Raw genomic sequence first — 21,419 nt, 5'->3', positions numbered from 1 at the left:
TTTCAGAGGCGACCTGGCTAAACACGATAGCGCGTCGAAGTTGGAATTTATAGTCGCAACCAAATAATCTAAACGCGTGTTTGTTTCTAAATGTGTGTGGGGGGGGGCAAAACAGGAGGAACCCGTAGAAAATCCAAGTGACCACCACGGGGAAGAGAGCGAGAGAGAGAGAGAGAGAAACACGCGAATTGAAAATAAACAACAATAAGAAACGTCAGGGAGAAGACCAGTGGCCATCAGTGGACGCTGCAAACGAATTTGTAATGATCGTGGACACTGCCGCAAACAATGGCACAACAAACTTGACTTGGAGCTTTCGTGACTGAATGAATTACTCTTTGGTTCTTTCGGTAAAGTCACGTAGAAAGAAAATAAATTAAACGGAACAACAGTTGAAACGACAGGCGAAGAGACGCACAATCGGAATCACACCGAGACACGGAAAGGTGAACCCACGAAACGGGGAATTTAACGCGCATTGGGCATTTCACGTGGACTGTTCAGAAAAAAAAGTGGCCCCCGTGTGTCGCTAGAATAGGCGGTGGGCGACACTGACGAGGGGAATGACAGCCACGTGGAGGCCGAGAGGACGTCAACGGCGGAGATGGAGCGATGAAGATCAGTTCAAGTGGTATGTTTGTGCGCACGTGTTAGCATGTACTGTATATGTGTGCGCACGTGTTAGCATGTACTGTATATGTGTGCGCACGTGTTAGCATGTACTGTATATGTGCGTGTGTGTGTGTGTTTTATATATGGGGAGCGGTAGTGTAGCGGTTAGCGTGCTGCGCTACGAGTCTGGCGACCCGAGTTCGAATTCCCACTCACGGCCAACAGTGACGATTATCTGAACCGGTCCTGGACCTCCCTTGGGTCGACTCAGCCTCAAATGAATATCTGGTGCGGTGCTTCAAAACATCGCTACTAGGGAAACAAAGGCGGTCGGGCGTGGTGCTGGCCACCCACCTTCTCGTGTGCCGTTCCGGCCTTCATAGGTGTTCGCTAACAGCACTTGCCCCAACAGTCTGTTAAGGCTTACAGGGGGATCTTTGTATTGTATGGTTAGCGCACTCCGCTACGAACCCGGCGATCCGAGTTCGATTCCCGCTCACCATCCAATACCAGCGGCGAATATCTGAACCTGTTCTGGTCGACTCAGCCTCAAATGAGTGACCGGTGCAATGTGTCAAGATCAGTACTGCGGGAACAAAGGCGGGGGTTGGGTTGTTGGTGTGCCGTGCCGACATCCATTGGTGCTGACGAACAACACTTGCCCCGAACAGTCTGTTACAGGCTGTACGGGGCCTCTTTGTCAGTGTACTTGTGATGAGATGGAGCGGTGAGATGAATTGTAGTGGCATCGCAGACTCGTGATCGACATTGATTCATGATGATGAGAAATAGTTTTAGAGCTCATCGGATTCCTCCAGTATAAATACATATTCAGATTCTGACATTATTATCATTATATATTGTATCGTCTGCCGTTGTGGACTCTATAAAAAAAAATCGGCACGGACGTTTTTTTTGCATTTGGAAAAATATTTAAACTTTGTTATTTTATTTGTAATCGATTAGGGGTGCAGCCCTGCAATTGCGTCTTACACACCGCTGCTTGCGGAAGAGCCCCGACTAAAGGGTATTTGGTCTACTCTTCCATTCTGCACAGTCATTTTGAAATAGTGTGGAGTACCCACATTTTACCCCACCGTCCGCATCCTGCCGATCAACTACATGTGGTGGTACACATTTATACTGCTGGGGTAGATGTGGGGAAAATTCGAAATGTGCCGGGTTGTTTTAACTGCCGAGCCGAGAGATCGAATTGATCCGACGATCACTCGATGGCAAGTCAAGTGGGATGCCCATCGCAGACTGCGCGTGGACTCTATTGTCAAAGCGTGTTTTTGTTTTCATAGGTAGTCTTAATTATTGAAATTATCTATTGCAAAGGAAAGTTGCGTTTTGATTAATTATAGCGCAGAGATAGAGAACAAAGTGTAGTTTAAATAAAATAATACATTATTTAAAATAGTGTATCTCTGCTGTTACGCTGCGCTTTGCATGAGCCATGTTCTGCCTTGTAACATATACATTCAGTCGCAATGGACACTCATTTTCTTTAAATAAAATGCATCTCATCATATATACCCCGCAGGGTTTGGCGGTGATTGGTAAGCTGTTCGCGCACTGCGCTATGAGCCCGACCGCCTGAGTTCGATTCCCGATCCACGGCTGTCACCGTGGCTCCGAACTCATTCCTTGCCGGCACTTGCCCCGCGTGGCGAAGTATGGTCAAACAACCCGCATAACCGACCCGGTCCTTGAGAGGATCTTCATTCAACATAAAGACTTACAAAAGGATATGGGCGATGCTTATTACTGTGAACTTTTACACGCACACAAATATTATTAGAGTAATAACTTTGTTACAATTAGATTATATGAGCATCTTTTTTTATTCAAAGCAACTATGCGTAGTTGAACACGTATTGGAACTGCGTGGCTAGCTCGTATTATAACTTATTTTAATCTGGATAGAGCGGATGATGATAATGATGATGTACATCACTGAGAATATACAAAAGCGCCCTTCGGGCTCACCACTGTCAAGCAGCAACCGTTGATTCAAGTTTGTTTAAAGATGGGCTGGTGTGTTAAATGGTTCTCTCTGATTTACACAGGCAGGTTATTCGCCGTTGCTATGTGTGTGTGTCATTAGCTACAGGATATATACTATATATATAACTTACACATACGTAGAGTGTAAAGGCATTTGTCGTTTTTATGATGTGACGAATGAGAGCAGAGCTCTGAGTAAGCGCGGCGTCACACACTCACGTACACACACAAAGACAAAGTTACCCGCGTAGTCTTACCAAACTTTTGGGGCAAGTGCTGTTAGCGAGCACCTATTAAAGGACCTATTTAAGGACCTATTACGGCTGGTACGACACACGAGGGGGTGGGTCGCCAGCACCACGCCCGTCCGCCTTTGTCTCCCCAAGTAGCGAGGTTTACACACCACACCAGATACTCATTTGAGGCCGAGTCGACCTAGGGGAGACCCAGGGCCGATTCAGATAATCGTCACTGGTGTTGGCCGTGAGCGGGAATCGAACTCGGGTCGCCGAGTTTGTAGCGCAGCGTAGCGCTAACCGTTGTGCTACCGCAAAGACAAAGATCCCCGTACGGACTTAACATGCTGTTGGGGCAAGTGCTGTTAGCGAGCACCTATGAAGGCCAAAACGGCACACGAGGGGGTGGATGGCCAGCACCACGCCCAGCCGCCTTGGTCTGCCTCGTGGCGATGTTTTACACACCAGGTACTAATTTGAGGCTGAGTCGACCTAGGGGAGGCCCAGGACCGGTTCAAATAATCATCACTAATGTTGGCCCTGAGCAGGAATCGAACCCGGGTGGCCAGGTTCGTAGCGCAGCGCGCTAACCGCTACAGTACCGCTCCCCCCACACACACATTCACACACACACACAGCGCGCATTCACCTCCCTCCCGCTCCCCTCTCCGCACCCCTCGCCTCTTTAAGGGCCCGCCGTGTGGGCAGTTGAGCGGCACACGCGAAAGTCTCCGGCGACACACGCAGACCGCTCTCACGTCTCAATAGCCTCGCTCTGCTTTCTTCACAGCCATCGTCAGAGGGCCGTCAGCCTTTTGCTCCATCCATGTAGCCGCCGTTCCTACAAACGCGTCTTACAGAGCCCGATAGCAGCAACGTTTTAGTCCCCTTACTTTTTGTTGAAGTTGTTGTTGTACACGAGTTATATACCGCTCGTTTGTACAGCCACCGAGGCGCGAACGTGGAGTCGGCACCGACTCCTCGTGCGCTCTAAAACTCTGCGTTACGCAAGCGAAGAGAACACTTGCACACTTTCTGACACATCGGCAACGCAGCGATACAACTCGCGGACACGCACAGACGCGCACATCAAACCAAAAGGGATCTCCATACACGAAGACGCACGCAAATGCCAAGACGCACGTGCGCGCGCTGTATCGAGTTGCTGTGCATCGACCAACTCAGCTCAGCTGTGTGAAGAAGAACCCGAGAGAGACAGAGAGAGAGAGACGAGCAAGGAGAACGAGAGAGGAGGAGGAGGAGGCAGGGAGGATTGAGGCAGTAGGAGGAGGTGAATGAGGAAGGGGACCGGCGCTCTTCACGCATGTGGACCCGCTTCCTCCAGGACAACAAACCGTGCGGCGGGGGTGGCGGCGCGGCTCACGCAGACCTCGGCGCTGCCATGAGCTCGGACGTGCTCGACATGAACACCTTCCTGTCGCCCGGCATGCCCGTGTCCGCCGCCTCGCCCTGGATCGACTTCGCGCACCCGAGCGCCTACAACCCGGCCGCGGGCCTTCACGGAGGGGCCCACGCGCCGGCCTTCATCAAGCAGGAGCCGCCCGGGTGGCCTCCCTCGGCGGCGGCAGCGGCGGCGGCCGCGGCGGCCGCGGCGGCCGCTGCGTCTGCGCAGGAGCAACACGAGGACTGCTTCAGCGCGTTCACGGTGCACTTCACGGGGCAGCTCACGGGCACCAGCGCCTGCCGCTACGGGCAGTTCGGGAACGGATCTTCGGGGCAGCTTCCTGCATCGGTCGCGTCGCAAGTCCCCGCGGCATCGCAATCGGCACTGCCGGCACCGGCGCCTCCACCACCGCCACCGCCACCACCGCCACCACCACCACCACAGCAGCAGTCCTGCAATCAGCCGCAGCATCCAGGCCCCATGGTGGCAGCGGCTCAGTCGCTGTCCTCCATGGCTATGGCCCCGTCGAGTCAAGCCAGGGTGTATCCGGGAGGTGGATACCACCTCAACCCCTGCCTGGAGACGTCGAGCAGAGCCCAGGGTGAGCACCGCACGGAGTTTGTGGACACCGCTGTCGTCGGTCCGCGGTGTTCGCGGTCGTGCTCTCTCACGGCTCGCCGGCGTGTTGTTTTTTTCTGGCCCTGCTAACTCACGCGTGTTTGTTCGGCGTTATGTCCGACACATGGCCTGGTATTTAGTCGGATTTGTAGACGCGTGGACATAAAACAAACACGTAAACGTACAAACTCACGGGCAGATGTTTTAATTCACAGAAAGACGCATTAACTCACAGAATGGTACTCTGCCCACGCACATGAAATCATTGACAAGGGCGTACATTTTTCGTCCCACATGCTGGGAGCTTTGTCAGTTGTTTATGTCCCTGAACACGGGGTAGAACCCATCCGTAGGTTGCCAGGAGATTGCAGAAGCGTATTCTTGCATCGATCTGTGCGGAGCATTTCGGCCTTTCTACAACTTGAGGTCAAATGGAATTTGCCAAATATCCCGATGCTAGCCCCTCCTTAAAGAGTATGCAGACTCATTCAGACTTTCCTGTATAAATAAAGGGAATCATTATCCATTTGTAAAACAAAAGTATATTTTGTTAATTTTGACTTCGCATTAATGTTAGTGTTACAAAGGAATTAAAAAAGTCTGGGTAGTTGCATTTACTCTTTCATAGTTTTGTTTTCGCTGCGCTTATTTAAACTAAAATTTCACTTTAAAAACATACTCGCGACCTCCTCAATGAGCTTTCACCCGGTCATAAATGAATATATTATGTCCAAATAATTCACTTAAAATATCGATTATATTATCAATTTGCACATCGCGTACGTTGATAATCAGCACGCACATTGCCTCTGTATAACACGGGGAGCATCCGCGTGTTTACGTACGGGTGGATCATACATTTTAAAAAGTAAACATTATTTCTTTAACATTATTTTCTGCCCGGCCCGTTTCCCACTCGTGTGCGAGGCGTCTGCCTTCCTGGTCCCATCTCTCTCTCTCTCCACTCATTCCTGTTCTGAGCCATCAAATTGCCAAATGCAAGAATAGAACATTAGAATGTCCATGTCCACTCCACCACAGTCCACCACATCATTGGTCTCACCACTTCAAACCGCCTCTTTCTCGACCTTGCCTCTGAGTCTCCATCCTGGCGCTTCAATGTTAACCGTCTTCCTTCTTCCGATGTATGCATGTATTTTGAACTTCTTTTGCACCGTACGTAGCCGACCCTGCAAATAGGAGGCACGGGCGAAGGGCAACAAACAACGCACAAAAAGAAGTTCTAAAGCAATTACGTTTAAATTTAAATTTTACATTTCCTAGCTCCAGTGGCTTCCTAATATCGGAAGGAAGAGCATTCCAGACGGCTGCAGAAGCGCACCTGAAAGCGCGCGATGCAGTGACCGTCTTTGTTCGATGGCTTGCTAAAAGCTGCTGCGAGGATGACCGGATGACCGCAGTTCGCATGATCCATCCCTGTTGCTTCAACGTTTCTCCACCTTCCTTCTTCCGATGTGGATTTGCTCTGTTCTTAAGAGTGTTCCCAGCCATCTGAGTCGACCTTTTGAGCGCACACCGTACATTACACATTTAATACGTCTGTGTGTAGAATGAGCCCCAGGGTGTTTGCACGTTTTAAATGCATCGCCGCTTCATTGAAGCCGGTGCGCTTAGGGCATCATCTGGCATAACACTTCACCGACCAACAAACGGTGCGGGAACTCTCTGTAAACGTCAATGTTTCATGAAGAAGGCTGGTCGGCTGAAACGTCGAGATCGTCCTTTACTCTCAGTGACCGTGAAACGAAAAATAAACTTGACGTTAAGAGTTCAATTAACCGGTTAGTTTATACCAACTGCATTTTCGCGGAAATGTTTCGCAAGCCCGGCAGGGGTGGATGATGCTCTAGATACTCGACTGTGCTATGAACCCGGTGGGCTGAGTTCGATTCCCCGCCACGGCTACCGTCGGTGGCGAGTGCTATTTGAACTGGTTCCAGGGCCCTGGTCATCACCGACCCCCTTCCCCTAGCAGACATTAATTCAGCAGTGGACTGACATATGATTACAATTGTGTATTGTTCTATTATTGTAGTTGTTCATAGCTGTCGTAATGCCAGCTGTACGGTTGAGTGTCGTTCTGATTAAACCTCGTTGGCAGTGTTTATAATCAAGTTTTACGCTTGACGGGAGCAATGCGTGCTGTGGATTTGATTTAGACCATCACGCGCAACTGAAGAATGTTACGTATGTACTGTCGGGTGAACGCCACAAGCTCGAACCACGTCGGTGAATGATATCCCACGCGCACACGGCGGGCAACATACGACACGCGCGTAGCGTGCAGTGCAACACGGAGCTGTTGTTACAATTACGACTTCGAGAAAAATAAATAGTTCTCATTTCCTACGGCCATCTTGATCGCCATCAGCCACGATCGATCCATCGCTCGATGTGGGCCTCCCCAAGGCGTCGGATTTCTCCTGCACGTGCGCTTGATCTCATCGGCCCGTCTGATCGTTTTTTTCCGGCTTGTTCCCCGTCCTTGGGCCGCCACTCCCTCGTTAGTCTCGACCATCGGCCATCGTCATCACGTCTCGGCAAGCGTCTTGTCCACGCGCAAACTTTTTGTTTTACTTGCCTTAAACATTCAACAGTACAGCTCTCTACGTCGCCTATGGAAGAGAGAGATGCTCTTTGCTTCTTTCGGTAAAGTCTAACTACGTGACTTGCTTCTTTCGGTAAAGTCTAACTACGTGACTTTACCGAAAGAACCAAAGAGTATGGATTCCTGCAGTCACGAAAGCTTCAAATAAAGAGAGAGAAATGTTCGCTGAATTGGTTCCCGGCGTTTTCCTGCACTTCACCGAAAAAGAATAATAATAAGAAATAGCAGAGTCTGTTTTGGCCATGATCATTCACTGTCTGCAACTCCGTGGGCAGTGAGAAAGCAGATGCGATGGCTCGGCTAAATTATGGTTTTGGCCACCAACGTGAACTCGCGCGTCTCGTTTGCTCGCGTTGTTCAAAGTCCATGAGCCAAGACCGTTATACAGACGTTACACACGGCATTTTAAACTAAACCAAGAGCTCGTACGTTGATAGACGCCTTCCTCGAAGTGGCTGTGAGTCGGCAATGGGATGGCGTCGTATACATCTTGTAAATGACGAGAAATTTTCGCTTTAAAGCTTTCCTGACTGCAGGGATTCATCTTCTTGGTTCTTTCGGTAAAGTCACGTAGAAGGGAAATAATGAAATAATAAAAATAAAACATAATAAAATAATTATCACGTCGTTTCGGCCACAACGCAAGCAGCCGTCATCAGGTGAAGACCAGGTCTGTCGGGAAGACAGCTGTCTTTACCGAAAGAACCAAGAAGATGAATGACGAGAAATCCAATCATCATAACAGAATAATATTGCAGGTCGGAAAAGCATACATTTCAAACAACAACATTACAGACACGTGTGCGAAACGCGCGCGGCATCTGCGCATTTTCAAAAAACCACCAGCAGTTCCTGAATGCAGTAGAGATCGGTATTGATCCACTGCTGGATGAAGGCCCTGCTCCTAACGTTGTGCGGGTCGTGGTGGTTATTGACCGTATTCAACCGAAATGGCCAGTGCGGGTTTGTGAAAGTGGGGAGCTTAGACGAGTGAGCATAGAAGGACAGTACAACAATTGATTGTTCCTCTAAATATGTGTGATGCATATGTACGCAGGATTTCTAGCGTGTTAACATGATGGAATTGATACATATCGATTCGATATACGCACTGCAGTATATGTGTATATTGCAGGGCTAAGAGGCGTATATTTTGGGAGTCGGTACTTGCACGAGTGGTTAATTGAGTTGATGCGCACGTTTATTGTGGAGCCTGCGTGGCATTCAGCGTCGGTGTGAAGTTACCCCTGAAACTCATGGGTTAAAGTACGGATTTACAGATATGCATACGAGCCCATAGATAGACGCATGGACTCATGGATAGATAAATAAACGGACGGACGCATGACCTTGTTTTTCGTCGCATTTACAGCCACGTGAACTTAAACAAACACGGAGACGCACAAATATAGACGCGAACTCAGGCAGATGTTTTAAATCGCAGATAGGCGCATTAACCCACAGATAGGTACCCTGCCACGCACATGAACTCGTTGACAAGGGCGTACACTTTTAGACAAGGTGCATCGACGCGCATGAACGTACAAGCACGGGCATTTACAGGAGCATGAACTCGTAAATGATGGCGCGTAAAACTAATAAGACGTGGACAGACGAATGAACTTAAGGGCAGGCGCATTTCACAGACGTGAGAAATCATGAACAAGAGTCTACGCTCACCGGGATAGACGCTTTGACCGAGAATTAGCTGCACGATCTCACCGAGGGCATTGACAGTCCCCGGGGTAGAGTGCGCGGTGAGTCCAGTGAAGCTCTCGATCAGTGCCCGTGCAGTGATTTGTCTCGCACCACGCCGGCCTTTGTCCCTCCAGTTTGCGATGTTTTTTTTACATCGCACTCATTTGATGCTGAGTCGACCTAGAAGAGAGGCCCACAACTCGTTCGGATCATTCGTCACTTGCGTTGGCCGTTAGCGGGAATCGAACTCGGGTCGCCGGGTTCGTAGCTTAGCACGCTAACCCCTGCGCGCGCACGCACACGCACACACGCACACGCACACACGCACACACGCACATGCATGCACACACGCACGCACAACAAAAACGCAATCTGTTTCTAATAAGACACGTCAACCCGCATCGCCGCACCTCAATTTGTCTTTCGTTAATGCTTTCCAGGGGAAAACGCGTTCATATTCCGACGGGGGGAAAGGCGCCCTGTTTGTACAGCGATTTGTCCGGCAAAAAAAAATATATGCGCGAGCCTCGATATAATCCATCAACATCCCACGCGCGTTCGCTGCACGTCTCGTGCCGAGAGCGTTCAACGCTCTCGGCGTGCGTATCGCGTGCAGGCGCGTGTCCGTCATCCGGCCCCTGTGACAGTCCACTGCGTCTGTTTGGCAGTGCAGCGAAAGCATCTGTTGAACGGAACAACGACCTTGCCGATGATGGTCGGAATAATAAGAAGAAGTCGAACCCGGTTGCCAGAGTTCTTCTTGATTTTAAACAACAGTAACTGCTGGAAAATATCGGCCCCGGAAGAGGCATTCATTGATCGAGGGGTGAAATATTTAATAGGAGAATAAAGTACAACCCTTTTTGTGATATTCTTGGTTCTTTCGGTTAAAGTCACGTAGAAGGGAAATAATAAAATAATAAAAATGAAACAATGTGATGTTCGTCATGGGGAGGTTGTTTGACCATACTTCACCCCGCTGGTCAGTGCGGGTTGATTAAGATGTGAGAGAAGGACAGGTTTCGATATTCACTCGCCATTGACGTTGGCCTTGGCCGGGAATCCGACTCAGGTATTGAGGTTCACAGCGCAGCGGCCCTAACCACTGCGATACGAACCCAATCCGCCTCGCCACTGAATATTCTACGGAGCCATATAATCATGCCTATCTGCTACATATAATCATGCATATCTGTGATATGCATGATTATATGTAGCACTATAAGTTATTACAGTATCTTCCATTTCTGGGTTTGGAAATTCCGGGTTAACTGATTTTAGTAAGTGTTAGATTAATCAAGGCTGATGATGATGATGTGTATAAATGATCGCTTCACCAGCGTGGTGAAGTATGGTTAAACTACCCCGCCACGACTCACACGGGTGTACGGAGGTCTAAAATCAGCGGTGGATTGACAAAGCGCTGTGAGCTCAATTGCAACGGTATACGTATATGAACACTTTGTCGTATATCGAATATACGAGTAGATGATCGTGTACCTAAGTTGTGAGTATGTACGTTTGTATGCCAGTTTACAAAGGTATTTATCAGCGAGTAATATCATCGGGACATGCGTCCTTAATTCGCGACGACTTTCAAAAATTCGTTAAATTGGCGAATCGGATGAGAGTTAAACATTAAAGTAAAACTGCAAAACGAGTTAATCGCAATCAATCGACAACGCAAATTTATTTCTGAACGTATTTATTTCCAGTAACACGCACGACACATTTAAGATAAAATTTCAATCCTACACGTGGGCAATATCTTTAATCGCTGTGCTTGAATTATACAAAATGTATTTATGATACATATAGGCATAGTAAATGTGCAATACGGCAAAGTGCACTGCGTGGCCATGTACAACGTGCAGGGATTTAGCTTACACTTATATTCACACATTGATTTAAATATATCATTATATGTAGAGAGTATTGCGTATAGTTTTTACAGGTTTACATGAATCGATAACATAATATTGCTATTGGGTTGTGATACGTATGATAGAAATAGGCTTATCGGAAATATGCCTATCAAATATTAGTAGAGTACTTGATATAATATGTACGAACAGATGGATATAATAAACTAGTGCAGCACTTGGTATGTATCAATATACTGTTCAGAAATATCAGATACGCACTAAATTTCTCTTCGAAATTAATTTTCTGAATAAATAATATCGTGTGATAATTGCAATACATACAGTACTTGTGTATATAACACATATGTTAGCGATATAGTACTGCACGTGTCATCTACTTTCAGAGCAATAAACGAGCGTTGCTATACATAATACGGAATCAATAATATTGCTGATGCCACTGTCACGGTATTGGGCTTAGTTGTGAAATTACGGCGAACAAAAGTCGCTTACACGCACAGGTTTAGCGACCGATTGTTACTTACTCTTATGTAGAGTTGAATTTCTTTCGCGCCGTACATAGCCGACCGTCCTAATCGAAGGTTGCGCTTGAGGAGGCCGTCATCCCGCAGTCGATTGACCATGGCTGATGACGATGACAAAGATCCCCTGTAACAGACTGTTGGGGCAAGCGCTGTTAGCGAGCTCCTATAACGGGCTGGGACGGCACCACGCCCGGCCGCCTTTGTCTCCCCTGTGGCGATGTTTACGCTCCCCCCCTACACCAGGTACTCATTTGAGGCTGAGTCGACCTAGGGGAGGCCCAGGCGCGGGACTGTGGTGGTGACGAGACGAATGTTTTTTGGCTCCGGTCCTTGTTTGTTATCCTTGGATTAGCGCGGGTGAGTGTGGTTGTGGTATTTAAAGTCTTCTCCGTGTCTCCTGTGTGTGTGTGTTTTAAGTTCACAGCTGAGTGTGCGCGCGTATAAACAATGACAAGGATCGCCCTTGCAGCCTTGCAAGGGGGCATCTTTGTAGGAACAATTACAGACTGCATGGACAACAACATACTGCTAGCGAGCAGCGCTGAAGGGTCGGCACAGCACACGAGGGGGGGTACGGGTGGCCAGCACCACCCCCGGCCGCCTTTGTCTCCCCATTGGCGATGTTTACACCCCTCCCTACACCAGGTACTCATTTGAGGCTGAGTCGACCCAGCGGAGGCTCAGGCGCGGTTCACGGTGTTGGCCGTGAGCGGGAATCAAACTCGGGTGGTTGGGGTCGAGGTTCATCTCGTTAGTCGCTGCACTCCCGCTCCCAACATCGACACGCACACAGATTGCACACACGAGTACACACACACACACCACGTACACACACACACACACACGTACACACACGTACACACGTACACACACATCCCACGTACACACACACCACGTACACACACACACACCACGTACACACACACACACGTACACACACGTACACACGTACACACACACCACGTACACACACACACACCACGTACACACACGTACACACACCACGTAGACACCACGTACACACACACACCACGTACACACACACACTACGTACACACGTACACACACACCACGTACACACACACCACGTACACACACACACCACGTACACACGTACACACACATCACGTACACACACACACCACGTACACACACACACACCAGGTACACACACACACACCATGTACACATGTACACACACACCACATACACACACACACCACGTACACACACACCACGTACACACGTATACACACCACGTACACACACACCACGTACACACACACACCTCGTATAATCGTTACCTGTGAATAATTTCGCGCTCTGTGCAGTTATCCTTTGCTTACGATTGTCCACAATTGTATTGATTTGTATTTGGATTTTTTTCTTTGCAACACTTTCGTCAATCCTAATGTCTAGCGAAAGTTAATTTCATGTTAACCTCTGTTGTAAAGAAGTGCATTCGAACGATGTGTGTATATTTTATAAATGTTAATGCATTCGAGGTAATTGATAACTTCCTAATTGGAATCACGGCAGCTTCGTCCCATCGCGGAACCGCGAGAGATGGCGACGGCCTGGGGAGAAGCCTTCATCCAGCAGTGGATAGCTCATGGCTGCTGCTGCTGCTGCTGATGATGATGATGATGATCATCATCATAACAACAGCCACAATTTAAATGCGAATGTAACGTCGAAATGCAACCGCATCCGGGGACGACGATACGTATCGCAGAGTTCAATATTAAACACAGCGCACGATGGTTAAGTTCTACGCAATTAATAGAGTCATTAACTCGTGCACACACACAAATACATGAAGAATAACACGAATACAAAGGCAGAGTGACTGCGTTGGCAGCGGTGTACAGAGTCAAAATCAAACGCGTTCGTTACTCATTAACAGCGTTGCCCCCCTTGCTCAAGGCGCATTGCCCAAATCGTTCTCCCTGTGGCCGTGTTCTGCGCATTGCGAGACGCGCTGACGTCTGCAGCACGACTTGTAACGCCCCACGAGAGTAGTGGGACTCCGATGACACTGGGTGCGCGTGTTGAGGTGCGTCTTAGAATGCGGAGAAGACGCCAACGCGTGTCTGAATCTGTTGCACGGCAGTAACAACGACAATCGCGAGTTAAAAAAAGGAACGTGCAAAACATACACACCTAGAAATGTATTTTATACATCGTGACATGTATACACACATCGTTATATATAGACACACATCGTGATATATACGGACACATCGTGATGATGGAGAAACCGGTGGCGGTTCCGAGACCCAGCCACCAGAACAACGTAACTACCCAACGCCACGCGTACTGTCAATACACAACAACCGCCATTCGCCACTAAGTGGCGGTGACGTCACCACGACGCTTGTACCAGGCCATGTGCACCTTGAGGCCACGTGAAGTGTCGAACGCCCGCTGGCAGGAAGTCACGGGGCAGACCCAGCAGGTGCCACGGGTCAACTGACTGAGATGACCGAGATGACTGGCTGATGCACCACCTGTGCCCCCTACTGTGCCAACTTGCTGTGCTTTAGCCACCCGGCGCTCCGCTCGTTGTTGTGAGCGTCGCTCCTCCGCCCTCCGCTGTTGTTGGAGGGCGACTGCCTCCAACTACCCAGTAGCGTCCTTCACGAGCCTCCTCCACAGAGGCCGATCTTGACACCGCTGGTACCAGTCATCGGCAAGTCCACTCAGCTCCACGTCCTCCTGTACCACATCACTCCATCTCTTCTCTAGCCTGTGCCGCGCCCGTTTAGCCCCCTCGATCCGGCCGAACAAAAGCTGTTTAGGCATGCGGTGGCTGGGCATGCGGGCTACATGACCCAGCCAACGCAGCCTTGCCTGCCGGAGGAACTCACCGATGGGACTTTGCCCAAATCTTTCAAGGATTTGTGAGCTCCTCAGACAATCCAGCCTGGTTAAACCCAGGATGGATCATAGGCAGGCCAGCCTAAATGTTTCCAACCGGGGGGGGTCCACGTTTCGCAAGCGTAGAGAAGAGAAGGCAACCGATAAAAAGATATTGCCGCTCGACTGATTCGGAGTGAGACCTCTGCTGTTAAACTGGAGCCGGTCATAAGCACACTGCCCAGGTATGGGAAACTCCACTCTCTCCACTACTGCCCCATCACCGATTGGGAGTTGTGGGGGTGGAGTGTCCGATGGTACAAAATACCCAGGCAGGTGCTTAGTTTTGGTGGGGCTGATGGTAAGGCCCCACCTCTTAGTGGCATGCTCCAATCTCAGCAGCAGCGTCTCCAACTCCTCCTCTGAATGAGCAGCTATTACCAAATCATCGGCATACATAACGTGGCTGACCAATAGGGAGCCATCCCTTGATCGCACCCGGGCATCGATCAGCCTGCCATTATATCTGTACCAAATGGAAATTTCCTCGGTACAGCTATTGAAGGCTTCACGAACTACGTGGTCAAAATAGATGTTAAATAATGTGGGAGCCAGAGGACATCCCTGTCGAACCCCAAGGTGTACAGGGAAAGGCTCTGACTCCCGGCCACGTAGTTTTACCCGGGCTCGCTCACCATCATGAAGATCCTTAATGATCATGAGCAGAGGGTCAGGGACTCCAAAAGCACGAAGAACAACCCAGAGCCCAGGCCTATTGATGGTATCAGGCCTTGACCAGGTCAATAAAGCAGAGATGTAGGTCTTGTTGGAATTCCCTATACCTCTGCTGTAGCAGACGGACAAAAAATATGGCATCTGTGCAGGACCACCCTTTCCTGAAACCGCATTGGGGCTCCGCAAGCCTCTCCTCAGCGTGCCAAGCAAGGCGATGTTGAATAATCCTTGCCAGGACCTTTCCCGGCACACTGAGGAGTGAGATGCCCCTGTAGTTGTTACAGTCTGTGCGGTCCCCCTTTTTAAAGAGGGGGACCACCAGGGCATGCTTCCAATCCTGCGGAACCCATCCAGTGGTCCAGACTGTTGTTATGATGTCATATAGGGCAGTCTGTGCACAAATGCCACCCTCCCTCAGCATTTCGCTTGGGAGATCATCTCTGCCCGGTCCCTTTCCTGGTCTCAGACTCCGGATCGCCTTCAGTACTTCCTCAACAGATGGCACCTCAGCCAGCCACTCACAGGGGGTGACTTCTTCCAATATTTGAGGCACCGCAGCCTCAGCAGGGTTATCCCCACTTTGTGCCATGATGTTTTCCTGGCTGAGGGATTTCCCCTCCCCCAGGACCTCATAGAAATGCTCAGCAAATCTGCAAACCTGTTCCTGGGGATCGGAGATTGGATCACCGTTTTCCCCCTAATTATGGTAATAGGTGTTGCGCTGCAAGTTACTTTTTTGATGGAGTTACATAGTGATTTGTGATTACGGGCCACTGAGGCAAACTCCATCTCCTCAGCAACCCGCGACCACCACCCATCCTTGCAGTGCCTTACAGCTCTCCGAACCTCCGAGCGAAGGCTGCGGTAAACCTCCTCATTCTCTAACGTGGGATGCTATAGCCGATGAGAGTGGACCTGTGCCTTTTTCTCAACTATCCTGAACACCTCCTCTGTCAGCCAAGGTATCTGGGGAGGTCTGGATCGCGTACCCAAAGCAGCCATTGCAGCTGCATGAGTCACAGTCCTAAACCTCGCCCATTTAACCTCGACATCAGGAGGAGTGGGGGACGATGCCAACCCCAGCTGCAAGCGATGATGAGATTCTCGCTTGCAACTTTCATCAGCTAACTGAGACCAGGCCACTTTAGGTTGGAATGGGGTCCTGGGTGTACACCCACCACCGGAGTGGAAGAACGTCAGGCGCATCTTACAGATGACTAGTCGATGGTCAGAGGGCAGATCTGCTCCACGGTAGGTCCTGGTGTCAAGGACATGGGCTCGCATCCGCTGGTCCGTCACTATGTAGTCCAGCAGATGTTCTTGCTTGGACCCGGCATGCATCCATGATGTTGTGTGGAATCGCCGATGCCGGAAGAGCGTGTTGGTAATTACAAGCCCATGGGCTGCGCAAAAATCTAGCAGCCTCCTACCGTTGTTATTGAGCTGATCTGGCCATTCCTTCCAATCACTCCAGACCAGGTGCCAGCAACATGACCAACTCGGGCATTGAAGTCACCCAACAAGATGACTCTGTTCCGAGTGGCCACTTTTGCCAGCACCTGTGACAGGAGGTCATATAAGGCATCTGACTAATCGGCTTTGCCTGCATCCCTCCACGGATGTTCGTCTTCAGTGGGGGCATAAGTAACCACGACCACCACTCCTGGCCTCCGGTTGATGGGAAGGCGAGTCCAAAGTAGCCTGGGGCTTACAGCTTCCCACACCTCACCGCCACGCTCCCACGCCCACTTCATTATTTTGTTCAAAAGAAGAGCCACACCCTGTTGTTTGGCAGTCTCCTGCCCCGAGTAGAGGACTGTCCACCCCTCATGGTGGCAGGAGCCAGAACTGGTCCACCGGACCTCCTGAATGCCACAGAGATCCAGGCGGTACCGGTCCAGCTCCCGACAAAGGAGTGGCAGAATCTCCTCCGCAGTAAGCGTTCGAACATTCTACGTGGCCACACAAAGTGGCTTTTCGTTGTTTCTGGAGGAGCCCCGAGTGTGAAGATTCAGTCTTCTGGCTCCGCCAATTGGGGTTTGGGCAGGAGACGTCATAGCAGAGGTCGCAAACAGTTTTTGATTCCTTACCCGTACCCGGTCGCACCAGGATCGCAAACGGGTACCCGTACCCTACCCGATACCCGGCTACCCGTAGCCGGCCGGGTATCGGGTAGGGTACGGGTATCAGGTACCCGATTGCGACCTCTGAGATGAAGCCATGTTGCAGGCGCGGGTGGGTTGATTCTAGGAACTTGAATTGTGAGAAGAGACAAGACGTTGGGAAATGAGTGACAAACGGTGACTCACCAGTGACTCACGGCCGACCCGTACCCATACCCGGCCGCACCAGGGTCGCAAACGGGTACCCGTACCCGGCCGGGTATGGGTAGCCAGGTTTCGGGTAGGGTACGCTTATCGGGTACCCGATTGCGACCTTTGCGTCATAGACGCCTGTCCCCCCGGGGCCTCCGGCACAAGCTTATTAGTTACATATTTATGTTTAAGTCGTGGTTTCGTGGTAATGAATTGATGGTGGAGGGGTTACCAGCATCTCGCACCCGTCCAGAGCCTCCGTTTAGCCACTGTGGTGGTCACAGACGCCATGAGGGGAGAGGCCAATAGGCATTGGCCCTCCCCCCACAGCACTGTCCACGACAGAGTTGCCCGTCCGGCACCACGAGGAGGTAGGGGGTTGTTTTGCCGGACTACTACACACTCACTACTACACACTCACTACTACACACTCACTACTACACACTACTACACTCACTACTACACACTCACTACCACACACTCACTACTACACACTCACTACTACACACTACCACACACTCACTACACATTTACTGCTACACACTACTCGCTGCGACAAACTCACTACTGTACATGTGCATGTTGAACTTCTTTCACACCGTACACAGCCAACCACTCTTATTGGAGGTACGGGCTGGGGAAGGACAACAAACTGAACACAAAAAGCAGTTCTAAATAAATTAGTTTTCAAGTTAGACGATTTAAACTTGCATCGTCCCAGTGACTTCCTAATATCGGAAGGAAGAGCGTTCCAGACGGCCGCAGAAGCGCATCTGAGCCAAAAGCCGCTGCAGTGAGATGCCAGGAGAAGCACCGATATCGCACTCGGAACCGAATGAATGATGATGGCAATGTCACTTCACTGCTAAGCGAAAACCTCACCATGCTGTGTCGGCTATGGGGGCCGTTTGACCATACTTCCATACTTCACCACGCTGGTCAGCACGGGTTGGTGAAGGAGTGGGGTTCAGAACGGGTTCAGATGCCACTCGCCGTGGGCGAGAATTGGGCCACCGCTTCAGCCCGATCCACACACTACGTCAGAATGAACGCGTTATTTGTTATATTACTGCACCGTATTCAGTGCTTCGTTTTTTTTAGCCGGTACAGTCCAGAACCCTCTCTTATAGCATTATTTTGTCATCACGATGCGGAGAGTCTTGCCATAATATCGGAATAGAGTGCGCAAAAATACTGCAGCGCTCTAGTGGTAGTGCCTTACGCCGATAATCCTAACTCCATACGCGATACGGTCTCGTGCGCACGCTTCAAACTCGGCAGACGCCGGCAACAAAGCAACGCAATGGAAGTCCCCTGCAGGGCAACGGTGACGTTGATGGATGGACTTGAGAGCCGAGGTGGCTGCTCAGATGATTAGAGAAAGCGGCGCGTGTCACCGCTGGACACAAGGCAGAGCCGAGACGCCCCGCGCGGCCGTAAACACGGAGAGAGAGCAACGTTCTTGCATTGATGGCGACACAAACAAAGACAACGGTCCCCCGTATAGCCCTTCACAGACTATTGTTAGCGAGCACCTATGAAGGCGAGGGAGTACGTGGCCAGCACCACGCCATTAGTGGCGATGTTTACACACCGCACCAAGTCCTCGTTTGAGGCTGAGTCGACCTAGGGGAGGCTCAGATCATCGTTACTGGTGTCGACCGTGAGCGGGAATCGAACCCGGGTCGCGGGGTTTGTAGCGCAGTGCTCTCCATACAACACACACACACACACGCACCTTATTGACGGCTACGATTATGATGATTTTGCTAAGTATACCGTTGATGGTGATGATTTTTGGCGATGATTGCGTTTGTAATGATATTTGATGATGACACTGATGAGAATGATGATGACTTCGTGACTAAGGCTTTGCTTGATGATCAGTTTGTTACTGTTGATTGACGACGATGTTTGTATGTGCTATGAAGAAGGGCCATTGCGCTGAAACGTCGTTTAACATGGATTTTATTATTTTAAGGCAGCGTTGTTGACTCGTGTGTTGAGTTTTTTTCGGGTGGCTAAGGCTTCGTGCTGCTATTGATTTTGACCGAAACGATTGGGTGACGAAAGCCGTTGTTTGATGATGATGACGAAGTTGTGACTGTGTGGCTGGTGATGCCGCCGCTGCTGCCGCTACTGCTGCTGATGATAAAGTTGCATGAACTCTGTCTTTCACGTTGGCGTGCACAAGGCACAAAGGCAATTTTTTAAAACGCAAGGATCATCTCTGCACCCACCTTTGTACCGCGTTCACCAAAGCTCCCAGGGGAAAGTAAAACATTAAAAGCGAACACGGGCGGTGGGATAAATGTGGGGTTTTTGCCTTCCCACCTCTCATCAACAGAGACAAAGTGTTGCAGTAACATCTCAAAGAAATCCAACAGAAATGACAACTTGACTTTAAATTTGCTTCTATTACAAAACCACCCGCAATGCACCGGGTTGAGCCTGGATATTTGTGCTTTCAATGGTGACCACCATGCACAGCAGGGGTCATCGGCCACTGCGGGGCTGTGCTATCTGTCTCTACTTATATGTCTGTCTATATGTCTCTGGTTCTGTGTTTTATCTCTCTCTCAAATTTAGCATTCTCAGGAAGAACGTAATCAACCAGGTTGGGTGTTGACTGTTATGTTATCCGACTCTCTGTTGTATTACATTACATTTCTAAGTATACTAGATTTGTGTTTCTATTTCAGATCATTGCTTGTGTTGCAATAGAAACGTCGTATGCTAGTATTTAATTTATTACTTTCTCTTTTCACGTGACTTTACCGAAAGAACCAAAGAGTAATTCCTGCAGTCACGAAAGCTCCAAATTAAGTTTTTACCCCGTGGGGTTGAGAGAGCGTGGGGACGCCCTCGTCCACGTGCACGAACAGTCACAGAGTCACAAACATGCGTAAGATGTGGTGGTTCTGTTTGCTTATCTCGTGCGGATCATGCAGAGCAGGCATCAGCGTGCATCAGCGACTCCGTTCTGTAGACTGTGCTGCCGTGCAACTCTCCGATGTGCTTTCGGGTTTGCGCTGCGTGTCGTTCGGCGCGATGTCCGACGTTTCGCTCCGCGTGCTAAATTAGCTTCGTCGCAGCACTTGCAGCGCAAAAACTAGGGGCAGACAATGACACGGCGAGCAACGCGCGGCTACAACCGCCGAAGACAACATCGCCCGAGGGCGGACACATTGTGGACTCTAATACTAACTCTGTGCCCCCCACGGCAGTGAACGCCGGCTACCCGGCGATGAGCTACGAGAGCCCGAGCCAGTGCTACGGACCCAACCCGGGACATCCACCGCCGCAGTTTCCGTCCCACTTCTTCAAGCACGAGGAGGCCATCGGGCACCAGCCACAACCTTTCGGTACCCACGCGATTTTGCCCCCCACCCACCTCTCTCTTTCTCTCTATCCTCTCTGATTTGGCAGTCGCGATTGTATAACTGCTTTCGATGGGATGCCACGTGTAACTCGTTGCTCGTTTCGACTCGGAGATATGTTTAGGATTGCGACCACTGCTATTACGGGCAGGCCGAAAGCTCTGCTTCACATGACGAGGTCGTTTTGGTGGGTTGTTCGATCGCATAGACATCTAGTCGCTGGTTGTTCTAACTGCGACAAACAACAGCAATGTAAGGCTGCCCCATTTTTCGTGAACGCGTGGGTCAAAGTTATCCAACGTCACGAGTTGAAGTTTTAAGTTTCGGGGAGTCGTGCACGCAGCGCGCTATTTTTGCGTGGCACCGCGAATGTTTGCGTTTCTGTATCTCTCAAGAAAGTTCAGTTGGAATAACAAAGATTAGTAAGCACGAAATATCTGCCCCCTTGCATGTGTAATGTGTGTGACCCTTGTAAGCCAGTGCAGTTAAAAGTGCATACATTGGTTCGTACA

The 21,419-nt window shown here is 50.0% G+C and overlaps 1 protein-coding gene across 2 annotated transcripts in view; it reads left to right on the top strand.

Annotated features, from left to right (window-relative positions):
* Positions 1-3,429: 3,429 nt before the first annotated feature.
* The window catches only part of LOC144933822 (Wilms tumor protein homolog), a 35,836-nt gene continuing 17,846 nt past the window's right edge, over positions 3,430-21,419 (top strand). For both annotated transcript variants that reach the window (XM_078859011.1, XM_078859009.1), the window contains exons 1-2: positions 3,430-4,864; positions 20,755-20,892. In XM_078859011.1, coding sequence (XP_078715137.1) covers positions 4,183-4,864; positions 20,755-20,892 — 820 coding nt within the window. In that variant the 5' untranslated portion in view covers positions 3,430-4,182. The remainder of the gene's footprint in view (positions 4,865-20,754; positions 20,893-21,419) is intronic.

This window comes from Lampetra fluviatilis, chromosome 8 (genome assembly GCF_964198595.1).
Source record: "Lampetra fluviatilis chromosome 8, kcLamFluv1.1, whole genome shotgun sequence".
Classification (NCBI taxonomy): Eukaryota; Metazoa; Chordata; class Hyperoartia; order Petromyzontiformes; family Petromyzontidae; genus Lampetra; species Lampetra fluviatilis.
The sequence above is the reverse complement of the archived record's forward strand: the minus strand, read 5'-3'. Positions and strand labels throughout refer to the sequence as shown.